Source organism: Mus musculus, chromosome 4, assembly GCF_000001635.26.
Source record: "Mus musculus strain C57BL/6J chromosome 4, GRCm38.p6 C57BL/6J".
Taxonomy (NCBI): Eukaryota; Metazoa; Chordata; class Mammalia; order Rodentia; family Muridae; genus Mus; species Mus musculus.
In genome coordinates, this window is record NC_000070.6 from 106,498,808 (window position 1) to 106,510,653 (window position 11,846).

General features: G+C 49.0%; 1 protein-coding gene across 1 annotated transcript; it reads right to left on the reverse strand.

Annotated features, from left to right (window-relative positions):
* On the reverse strand, nucleotides 1-7,528 carry Tmem61 (transmembrane protein 61). The gene is made up of 3 exons (NM_001370848.1): nucleotides 6,840-7,528; nucleotides 3,934-4,283; nucleotides 1-436 (listed from the first exon to the last, which is right to left on the reverse strand). Exons 1-3 carry the CDS (start codon nucleotides 6,852-6,854, stop codon nucleotides 208-210), a joined length of 594 nt encoding a protein of 197 aa, NP_001357777.1. The 5' UTR covers nucleotides 6,855-7,528; the 3' UTR covers nucleotides 1-207.
* Nucleotides 7,529-11,846: the final 4,318 nt, after the last annotated feature.

Sequence of the window (11,846 nt, forward strand, 5' to 3'; positions counted from 1 at the left end):
TAAAATGTGAGACATAATAAAGTGGGGTTTATTTAAAGCCAACTCATGCTCACACAGCAACGGATGCATAAACAGCCCCCAGCAATAGACCTCTTGTTGAATGCCTGCTGTGAACCCAGTCCTGGTGGAGGCCTCGAGCAAAGCTCGCTGGTTAGGGGCCAGTTTCACAGCCTTGCTGGAGACCTGCAACTCTCCTGCAGCCTGAGCTCAGACAGGGCTGGAGCCTGCAGCACTCAATCCAGAAACAGGCCCCTGAGCGAGGAGGATGCTCTCGTAGCTGGGTGGGCGTGAGAAGGATGCTGACCCCAGCAGGGCATCCCCTGGGGCATGGCACTGGAGGTCTTCTTCAGGCTGCACAGGGAATTGCAGGAGACCCTCAGCCAGTGGATAGTGCATGGTCTCCTCATAAGTGGAAATGACAGCCTCCTTAGGAGGCCTGTGGGAACAGGAAAGAGGCTGTTTAGCAGGACCAGCTCAAAACTCTCCTGCATGCCAGGGAGACAGGGGAGTCTCCTTATGAAGCTTGCTGGAGCAGCTGCCAACATCAGCTCTCCCTCCTCCTCATACTTCTCCACCTCTGCTCTCTTCCCGCACTTCTTGCTGCCACCACTCCCCACTTTGAAACTCCCCTGGGACATCTTCTGACCTGTCCCCACTTCTTGTTTTCCACGGAGTCCCCATACTGCTCTCTGAGCTGCTCTGAGACCAGGAGGGTGAGCCTGCCTCCTGGTGACCTGCCATGAGGGTGGCAGCCAGCTTGGGGACCTGGGATGGGGAAAGGCAGTAACCTTGTGGAGAGCCCCGCCCCCCAAGGGCTCAGATGCAGAGATCCCAGCATGTGGCATCCAGCAGGCTAGGGCTCAGGAGCTCAGCCCACAACAGGAAGTTTGCTTAGGGCAGGTGTGCAGCCCTGAAGCCAGCGCCTGTCACCTCAGTAGCTCATCAAACTTAGCTGTCCAAGGTTAAGTTACAAGAGTACAAGAATACAAGAACGCAGGGAACTTGAGCCTTTGCAAGGTCCTGTCTTAGTGTATGGGCGGTACCTAGTACACTCTCAACACAGATCTCTGTGGTTGTGCGGTGTGGCCATGCACAGAGATCAGGATAGCCTTGTAAGGGCAAGGGACAGGCTCCATGCTGACCCAGGTGGCTTTCTGTTGAGAGAGCAAACCCAGTAGAGCAGGAGGAAGCCCCACCCACCTCACAGAGGGATGAGTAGAAAGCACATCAGCTGAATGTACAGTCCTCTTCTCTAACGGAAGAGCTCATGCTTGCCCCACACTTTACCCGTCTGTAAAACAGGCCTAATCCCTACATCCTCCCTGTGAGCAGCCCAGGCTCAGCCTGTTCAAGACCAAGACTGCAATGAGGAAGAGCAGGGGAAGCTAAGGATGCAAGCCGTGTGCAATGCACACCCACCACGGTCATCTCTCAGGAGCCCAGCAGCACACTAGAGGAGAGAGAGGGATGATGGTCGAGCTTCAGCATTGGCAAGATCTAGAGTTACCTAGGAGACGAAGCTCTGGGAGGGTGTGTGGGTGCATCATCCCACACGTTTGGTATAGCATCCGCTGTGCTGAGGTCCTGCACTAAATGGAAAGAACCAAGTGAGCCCAGACCTATTCATCCCTCTGCTTCCGGACTGCGGACACGACAGTACCAGCTGCCACCATGCCCTCCCCACCATGGCGGGGTGTACCCTCAAACCATGAACCCAAATAAGCCCTTCCTCAGGATTTTTTTTCAGGTATTTTGTCCCAGCGGTGAGCAGCTGATACAGAAGACCTGCCCTTCCTCCTGCCACAACTGACAGGTGAGGCATCAGGTGTGCCCAGGGAAATCTAGGGACATTTGTAGACACTCCACTTCTGACCGAAAGTTGGCCTTCAGAGCAGGCCCAGCACTGTCCACTGTGCTCACTGAAGGACACAGGGGCCTCTGCCCCTGCCACCTCCTCCAGGGCTGACGGTCAGTTGCCAGGTTAGCTCCTAAGATGGGATCTTTTTGTCTTGTCCATGATGTATTATCAATACTAGGAGTTGGACCCAACACATGGTAGGTACTTAGTCAGTGTTAGAGGCAAGAAAGAGTAAATGGGAGAATTAAGGCCTGCCGTGGAGAGAGGGGTGCCCAAGCTAACAAAGCCAAGATGAAAAGCCTGTTTCTAGCTCCAATCAGGTAACCCTAGGCTATGAGGTGCCTCCCATGTGGTCAGGAAAGTTCAGACACAGATGGTTTCCTCCGTACCCAGTCACACCAGTTTCTGAATCTGAAACTCGGGTCTCAGAGCTGGAAGGGCCCCTTCCTGCTTCCTCCTGGTAAGGGGAGCTTGTTATCCTACCTAACTGGCTGAGGATGGAATAGCCCATCTGACCTGCAGCTGTGGCCTGGGCCCTGTTGAGGCAACACTGCTGTGTGTACAGACAACAGCAACACCTCTGCGCTCAGGTCAGGCTGGGCAGGGCAGGAGGACAGGCTGACCTGGCTGTCAGAGTCTAGCTTGTATTCTGTGCAGGTAGATCATTCTCTGTGAGACAAGCTTCTCACCTGAGAAGAGCAAATGATGGTCTCTTAAAACCTTAAAAGGTTCAGCTCTGTAGCTCAGGCTGGCCTGGAACTCGATCGTTCTATCTCAGTCTTCCAAGTGCTGGATTACAGGTGTGCTCTATCATGTCCCACTTGAAATCTGGCTATATGTATTATCTGTTGAATGTTGTATCTGGTCTCAAATAGCTATGGGATGATAGCAAGAAACTCCAGAAGACACTGTCTACCAACAAAGGAAAGAAAAACATCCGGGTAGACCTCCAACCAGTTCCAAGGAGCACAGGTTAGCTCCTTATGGAGCAGAAGTGCAGAGGTCACACAGTCTTGCAGACCACAGGCTCACCCATGTGAGCTGCATGTAACAGAAAAAGCCTCCTACAGACAGCAATGGTGGTTCCCGGTGGCATAAAGGTACAAGCAGGCAGAGGGTGGAGAATGCATGCAGGCTCCAGATCCAAGGGGTGCTTTGTAGAATAAATGAGTACTCGGTGAGAATATGCATGACCAATCTTTACAGGGCAAGATTGGTCCCCAGACATGAAACACAAATGTACACATACAACACATACAGACCACAGCACATCTATGGGGATCAGATTCCAAGAAGATGTGCTCAAAAGCTGGTCATGGAGATGCGTGCCTGTAATCCCAGCTCTTGGGACAGGAGGATCACAAAGTTCACATTCAAAGGCTGGGGGATAACGGCAATGAAAAAATAGGCTGAGAACTGTTTTGATCCAATCGTTTCTTTCTACCTTCACCCAACCCCCACCTCACCCCACCTACACCCACCTTTGTAGGTCAGGGGAAGTTGTCACTTCCAACAGGCCTACTGTGTGCTGGGCACCTACTGTGAGCTGCTCCCTCATATCAACAACCTCAATGTCCCTGGTATCTCATGAATCAATTAGCTATGGAGAGCACTGGTTCCCAGCAAAGTGGCTGGAATTTTAGGTCCCAGTTCTGACATATCCTTGGGTATCCTTGGGCAAGTTAAAGGTCTCTGTGCCTGGCTTCCTCTTCCACAGGGAAGTTCTGGCTACGACACTAGAGATCCAAAGGCACTCAGTCTCTTACCTGGCCCTGACCGTGCCCTCTTGTTTCTCAAGGACCCTTCCTATGGGGTTCTTGGCCCCTGTGCTTCTCTGGTGAGCTTGGCTGTTGCCTCCTCCTGCAAGGCTTCCCAGATTTCTCTCCATCTCTGTAGGACTATGTCTGGACTCTACTCTGGTTTGTCATTTGTCTCTGCCATGTCTGTTCCCACATCCTAGGGGTACAGAGCAAGGCCTTGTCCAGTGGAGGAATCTCATGAGAATTTTCTGAACAAATACTGCCTAGCATGGCTATGATGGATCACCCAAAGTTCCCACCCTGCCCAACACTGACCTGTAGGGCTCCTTCACAGGGCACTCCACAGCAAGGCGATACAGGTCTCTGGAGAGTCGGTAGAAGTCCCCCTGGCTTGACTTCTTTGTCCTTTCCTGGATGGACCAAAGCAGGCCAAAGAACAGAAGCAGACCACCCACGATGCAGCAGAGGATGATGACAGACTTGAGCCAAGTTGGGGGCATCTCGGGAGATGGCTGCTTCACGGTGGCGGGCAGCGAGCCAGGCTGGACGGCAACACTGCCTTCGCTCCACGACGCGAAGCAGAGTGTCCCAACCACCAGGACCACTGAGCCACCGACCGTCATGCAGTAACGCACAGTGGAGGCCACCCGGCCTCTGGCGCATGTCTGCACACAGAAGGAGAGAGCGCCTGAAGAGTCGGCCTAGCAAAATATACTAAGCCCTCGGAGAAGTCTTCTTCTGTCTCCTTACCTGTGGAGATGATACCCATGCACACAGGCCTACTTTGATGATCACAGAGAAGTTGGTTCGGGTTCCTAGCACCACACCTGAGACGCAGTAAGAGCTTAATAATGTAATACTAAATATGCCGCATTCATTCTGGGCTTTAAAGAGGCCTCGGGGGCCTTGGCCTGATAGGTAAATGGTTCCTATGGGGACACTTTGGGGGAGAGTCCAAGCCTTGCTGGTTGTGGCTTGCCTCTCCTCCACTAGTCACTGCCTCCTGGGGTCCAGCTCTTGTCCCCATATAACCAAAGCTATAGGGGTCGGGGAAGCAGTACAGTGTGAGTGACAGCTCCTGGAATGTGAAGTTGAATGTGTTACCATACAGCAGGACGTCTCCAGGGCATGTACACATCCTGGTTTACCACAGTCACAGCACTAAAAGAGCCTACAGTCCTAACCATAACAAAACAGTGAGTGTAGATGGAGTAATATAAACGCAATAAAAAATGAGTTCAGGGCTGGAGAGATGGCTCTATGGTTAAGAGTACTAGATGTTCTTTAAAGGACCTGAGCTCAGTTCCTAGCACCCACATGGCAATGCACATGGGATCTGATGCCCTCTTCTGGCCCCCATGAGTACTGCATGCACAAAGTGCACAGGTGTGCGGCAGAATACTCACACCTTTTTTTTTTTTTTTTTTAGACAGGGTTTCTCTACATGGCCCTGGCTGTCCAGGAACTCACTCTGTAGACCAGGCTGGTCGTGAACTCACAGAGATCTACCTCCTTCTGCCTTCCAAGTGCTGGGATTAAAGATATGTGCCACGATTGCCTGGCCTACCCACACATTTTTAAGATTTATTTTAAGTTGGGCTCAGCATGAATGCTTGTCAGAAGGGGAGCACACATGTATTCCACTCTTTTGAACTCGTATGAATCCCAGGAAGAGGAAGGACTTAGCAAAATCATTGCCCGGGGAAGTTGCAGGAAGCAAGCCTGGCCCTAGATCCTCAGAACAGAAGAGGCTGGCACTGGTCCCCAACGCTCACCTCTAAGCCATTGCCCAATGAGCCTTCTGTGTGATGCCTTCCCATTACCTTCCTGCAAAACTCAGCTTAACCCTTGCTTGGGAAACTTCCGAAGACTCCCAGGCCTTCTAGGAGCACACCACAAGCCTCTTAAGATTGTCCAGCCCTTGGCTTGTCCTCTAAGCCAGAGTTCACTGAATTACTGACTCACCAGCTACCTATAGAGATGCTATGGAGTGCAGCTCTTTGTTGAGAATTCGCATTTGGGAAACTTCATCCTGCCTCCAATCAAGGCGAGGCCATGGAAGGCGACAGACACATTCCAAAGGTGCCTGGAGTAACCACTTGGAGAAAGCACTAAAGGAGGCAGCAGAGGAAACCCTGAGCCTGCAGAGAAGGTGATGGCCCTCCACTGTCAACATCTTTGACTCCTATAACCAAGGCAGCTGGGTGGCACAGAGGAATGGCCATTCTACAACTGAGGAGACACAACCCAAGCTAGGGAAGGTCCTTCCATCCGAAGCCGAGTATAGCGGGGATCCACGTATCTACAGAGCTCACACCCAGATACACGGGCTTGAAGATACCTATGATGTTTTCTGTTTTCCAGGAAAGGAAAATTTGCTCATCATGAAGAGAATGAAGGGGCAAATACACACCAGGTGGAATCCCCAGAGACAAGCCACTTAGAACTTTCTCCTAGGCCTGTTACTCCTTCTGACTGGGTCCCCACTTCACCCCTGTTCAGAATGGAAACCAATATCACCTCTCACAGGGACTGTGCCCACATCCCTCCAGTCAGGGAAGCCCTTTCCCACCAGGAGCCTATGTCTAGAGCACCCTCCTCGTGGTCAGCCTGTTAATTCTGGGACCTTGTTTGAGCAGGCTTCTGACACTCACATCTTTGCGTTCACATCCTGGCTGTCAGGGCTAAGAGATTATGGAGTTGAGTTCAGCAAGCTGATTCTGAGACCAGAATTCATGAGCAAGCCCTACTCAGACACTATCAAGTTATCTAGTGTCTCAATGCCTAAATGTACCCCGTACCATGAATAATGAGTGTGCTACCACATCGGGAAGGAGTCGGACCAGGAATGTATCTACTCTCTTGCCCCAGCTGTCTACCACCAAGGGTTCAGTTCAAATCAAAGAGAAGAAAGCCCTCTTGCCATCAGAAGAGGAAGAAGGGGGCTGCACTTGCACCCAGACCGACAGAGATGGGAAGAGCCTTGCAATGATCTTGCTCCTGTCCCACCATGACACTATAAGATCACCCTAGGCACTTGTTTCTGTAAAAAAGTAACTATCTGAACAGACACCCATACGACACCAGGCTGTGTGTAGTGGGGTTAGACAGCTGGAGTAGGGCACGGGGTCAGTTCTCTCGGTCCAGGTTAGAGGAAGGGCCACACCCTTAGGGGAAGTTGGAGTATTTGCAAGGGAGGGAGACAGGATATTCGCACCCACCTGGCATGCAACCATCAGTCTGGACTAGGGGAGAGCCCAGCGCACTAGAAGGCCTGGTGGCTGAGCTCTGCAGACGCGACCATCTAGAGAGGTTCTGGCAGCTTTCCACAGCTGCACCCTTTGCACTTCACGGCTCCTTGAGGTCCCTGCTTTCGTCCACAGTAAGGTTGAGCCCAGGGCTCAGTGAGGTTGTTCCTCCCCTCCTTGTCACCCCGCCCAGCAGCTGGGGATTCCACTGGGAAGCCACCCACCCTCGGTCTCCTAGTCCTTGGATAGCCACTAACTACCTCAAGGACTCTAGTGGCCCGCTTCAGTGCTTCCTCACTGGCCAGTGTCCAGCTGGCCCCGCCCAACCTTAAAGGGATCGTCTACTGAGGTGGGGGGATGCAATTTCCCAGAGAGAGGGAAACTGCGCAGATGGAACTTGGGCCTGGAAACTCCTTTCCCACAGACATCCAGGCTAGGTGAACTGTGGGAGGCCTCACACATCTGTTCCATAGGAAAGAGAAACTGAGGCTCAAAAAGGGAAAGCCACTCATCCAATTGTTTCTAGCACCCTACGTTGACAGGAACAGCTTTATCATGGGCCAGAGAGCAGCCCACCCCCTTACTCTCACCACACTCCAGGACAGCATTATCCAGTCAGAGGACCAGCTTGGAGTGCTCCTTCCCTGGAGACACTGCCTTCTAAGAGAGAGAGGGCCAAGAGGTGTAGTAATGACATCACTGCAGCCCCTCCTCCTGCATCACCGGGTGTGAGTGTTAAGTCACTTAGAGTTAATGCCTACTGTTTTTGTGAACAGGTAGTTCCGGTGGCCCAGGAGAAGGGTTAGCTCAGTTCTGTGTCCCATGTCTATGGGAGGAGCAATGGACCACAGCATTCCACAGAAGGAGAAGTATATGCTAAGCTTGGACCAAGTCACAGGCAACGTGTGACTGACGAAAGAGTCCACTCAGAGTGTCTGAGTCCTTTGAGCATTAATTTCTCCCTCCGGTGAGGTCCCTTGTGCATCGTCTGTTTCCTTCCTCACTGTGTGCGGTCTCCACAGATCCCCATTTCACAGCAGAAAACAGGCCTGGAGAAGGCCGGGAAGCTGAGTGGCTGTATGGAGACAGGGACTTCTGACTCTGCCACACCCCATCGAGACAGCCTGCTAGCCACTAATGGTGGCCAGAAGCCCCTTGGTGCTGTGCTTAGGAGATGTGGGTGGAAGATAGGAGGTCATGGCACTGTTGGCTCCTTTCATGTCAGCTGTGCGGGTATCCACCCACACCGGGTGTGTCCCCTCCCTGCCTGTTATCCCTAGGTGAGTCATGGCAAGGTAAGGTTGAGGTCCAGCCTGAGTCTCTGGTTAGAAAAATCAAGGCCAGAGTTAGGAAGTTGTGGTTCTTGTCTCCAGCCATTTGCAGGTTAGATACGTCTGACCATGTCCTCTGTAACATGGAGGTCCAGAGACCCCTTCGCAGGGCAGCTACTGGGGCTAAATGAGACCTTCCCTCTCCCAGAGAAGCTAGTCTGTATGCACTCTTGCTTTACACAGTGGCTCAGTGCATGGCTCTCCCCTAACCTGTGGAGACCTCCCTAAGGTCAGGGATCAAGAACCATGAAGCTTGGGATTCAGCCAGACACCCTTTCCTAGGGACTCCAGGGGACTGGAACTGAGTACAATTGGAATGCAAGAAACGGGGCCAGTTCTGTCTTCCTTCCTAGCCCTTTCCAGAAGCTGGTATAGCCTTGGCTAACTACAATGCCTGGGCATGCTGCTGAGGACTGTGGGCCAGAGTAAACCTGCTCGTCCTCTTTGAACAAAACTGAGTTCAGATCCCAGGTAAAAATCTCAAGCTGTCCCTTTAAGACTAGGAAGGCTAGGAGAAATGGTTCCTTAGCAATGTTGGGTTTTCCCCAAACTGTGCTAAGTTCAGGTCAAGGATTGGAATGCATGCTGGCCTGGCGTGCACGATTCCAGGGGTTCATAGCATGAGTTAAGACACAGCTGCGCATCCCCCAAACTGAATGGCCCTCCAGGAGCCCGTGAGCTAAAATTGCAGGCTTAAACACCAGCCAGCCTGAGATCTTCCCAGGCGCTAGGTGACACTGCTGCTAAAGTTCAGCTCTGAGCTGAGGGCAGATGCCAGCTGAGTCGCACAGGCACAGTACAGCATCCACCTAAGATACAATAGACACAAGATACACAAACAGGCAGATCTCTAAATTCTGGACCAGCCCGGTCTACACAATAAAGTCAGCGTGGGACCCTCTACTGATACATACGACCACTTTCAAACAACAGTCTGAGATTCAAAATGAGGACGCATTTTTCCCTTAAAAGTACTATGAAGGTTTTTGCTTAATAATAATTAAGAATGTCCTTAGTAATTTAAAAAATAAACACAGGCTGGAGAGATGGTTCTGTGATTAAGAGCACTGACTGCCCTTCCAGAGGTCCTGAGTTCAATTCCCAGCAACCACATGGTGGCTCTCAACCATCTGTAATGGGATCTGACACTCTCTTCTGGTGTGTCTGAAGACAGCTACAGTATACTCATATACATAAAATAAATAAGTAAATCTTTTAAAATAAATAAATACACATCGATTTTAAATTTATATAAAGAGAAGGGGAAATATGAGTATGTTTATCATTTCAAATTAAAAGATGATGCTTTTCTATTGCCAAAAAGCATTTGGCCGCTGGGCAGTGGTGGCGCACGCCTTTAATCCCAGCACTTGGGAAGCAGAGACAGGTGGATTTTTGAGTTCCAGGACAGCCAGGGCTATACAGAGAAACCCTGTCTCCAAAAAAACCAATAAATAAACAAACAAATAAATAAATAAATAAATAAATACCGAAAAGGTGTTTTTTAGGTCTACAGAGTGAGTTCCAGGACAGCCAGGGCTATACAGAGAAATCCTGTCTCAAAACAAACAAACAAACAAACAAACAAATAAATACCGAAAAGGTGTTTTTTAGGAAAGATACATTCTGCTGGTCAATGTGGGGACCCAGAGTTGGGACTGGGGCAGAATTGTTTTGCTTTTAGCCAACAGAATAAGGAAAGCTATACTCTTGAGAGCCAACACTACTCTGTGTGGCCAGCCTTTCTCCTTGGAATGTGGAGTTCCCACAGGAGAACTAACGGCAGCTTGTGAAGGCTAACTTAAAATAGGGAGTCAAGCTGGTCTAAGCAACCAGTCTCTATAAACATGGCTCCCATAGGAGAACGGAGTACAGCTCATCCTACCACGTGACACACAAACAAGTCAACCACTCACAGCAGACACACGGCTTGGGAATATGCTTGTGCAGTAAATGGAAGGAGTTTGAATGAAGCTGAATACAGAGAAGGACATTAAGTTAAGAGAAAACGGGGAAAGGCAAGTAAATCCACATAGATAATAATCTTCAAAGAAGGGAGAAAGAAATGAGAATTGATATAAATGTTTTCAAGGATACATAGATAATCATTAAATAAATCCAGGCTTTTGATCTTAATACCTGGGAGACAAAGGCAGGTATAGATAGGTTCCTTGTGAGTTCAAGGCCAGCCTTATCTTCAGAGCAAGTCCAAGTCAGCCCAGGTTATACAGAGAGTCCCTAATCTCGATAAATAATGATAATAATGATGATAATGATGTTAATAATAATAGTTTTAATTGTCTTAAATTATGAAAATGAAGGTGCTTATATGTTTAATGGTTATGATGGTTTTACACATCCTCTATGGGAGAGGGGTCAAAATAAAACACACCTGGGTAGAAAAGAGGCTGCTCAGTTAAGTCAATCTATATTTGAAATGACTTCAAATTGCCAAAGACATGGTATGCTGGGAGAGAGGGCTGTGTATTTGTGTTAACAAGAAAGAAGAAAAGGGTCTAGACGCCTTCCAAAGTAATAAGGATCAGATTTGATAAGATAGAGAACCCCCTGAAGATCTCAGCTACCGTCAGGAGAAAATCAAAAGGACCAAATGCACTGGTAATGTATATTGTAAAACCCTCTATTGAAACAACTCTGAAACTGACTGGAACTGAACTGATATGTCTCCAGCCAGAACTTTAGCTTACATGGCCAGTAAATCTTGCCGCCTACAGAATTCTCATGTCTTATTATTTCACACCATTCTTTTATATGGCATGAATGGAGGTTTACATTGCAATTTGATTATATGATCAAACTGACTTCTAAAGAAAGACGGTTATCTTTCACCTGCTCAAAGCTCAGGAAATCATCCTTAGTTGATCTGTGCACCCTGCACATTCCATACAAATGTCTTTATAAAACTATGTACTGCCTGTAAATCATGTATATTGCAGAATAAAGGACTGGAAGGGCAGCCCTGACAGGATTCACCCTTGGGGATACTGAGATGCTGAGACCTGTTGGTCCAGATCCCTGATTGATCCTGCCTCAGGCTGATGCTATTTCCAGAATCTTGCTTCGAGAACAGCTTCAAAAAGGCCTGCTGATCGCAGATGACCCCGGTTCATCCAGCCTTTCAGACTGTTCCAATCAGGACTTCAGTTAAACCCTAAACTTTCTCAGCACGCAGAGTCTGGCCAACAAATGCTACAGCTAGCTTTCTTTTGAGTTAATCATTTTTCCAGTTTGCTTTTGGCTCCCCAAATAGGAATTCTTCACCCCAATTCAGCAGGAAACGACTATAAAAAGACCGTTGTCCCAGTCCCTTAAATTGGGGTGCATGGTTTTGGTCATTTTGTGGGTTATAGATTTGTTATCATTTTAAGGGATGATTACAAATAATTATGGTAATTGGACAGGGTGAAAACAAAATAGAGAGCTTAGATTCAGGAGTTTCTATCTTTCCCTTCCTCTTCTCTACCCCTTCTTTCTTAGATAAAGGGTAAGGGTTAAAAAGAAAAAGAGGGGATATAGAAATATAAGAAATTAGACAAATAGGGGTTGATTATTGAATCGATTCTTAAACCAAAAAATATTTTGTAGCCATAGTCTTCCATTGGTTAAGATCTTTATATTTTGATGCAGA

Bases quoted from the DNA above. Each gene is read 5' to 3' on its own strand.
- Tmem61 (NM_001370848.1), bottom strand. The intron at 437-3,933 runs GTCAGTGTTGGG...CTGTTCCCACAG, and splicing joins CCTGTGAAGGAGCCCTACAG to GCCTCCTAAGGAGGCTGTCA.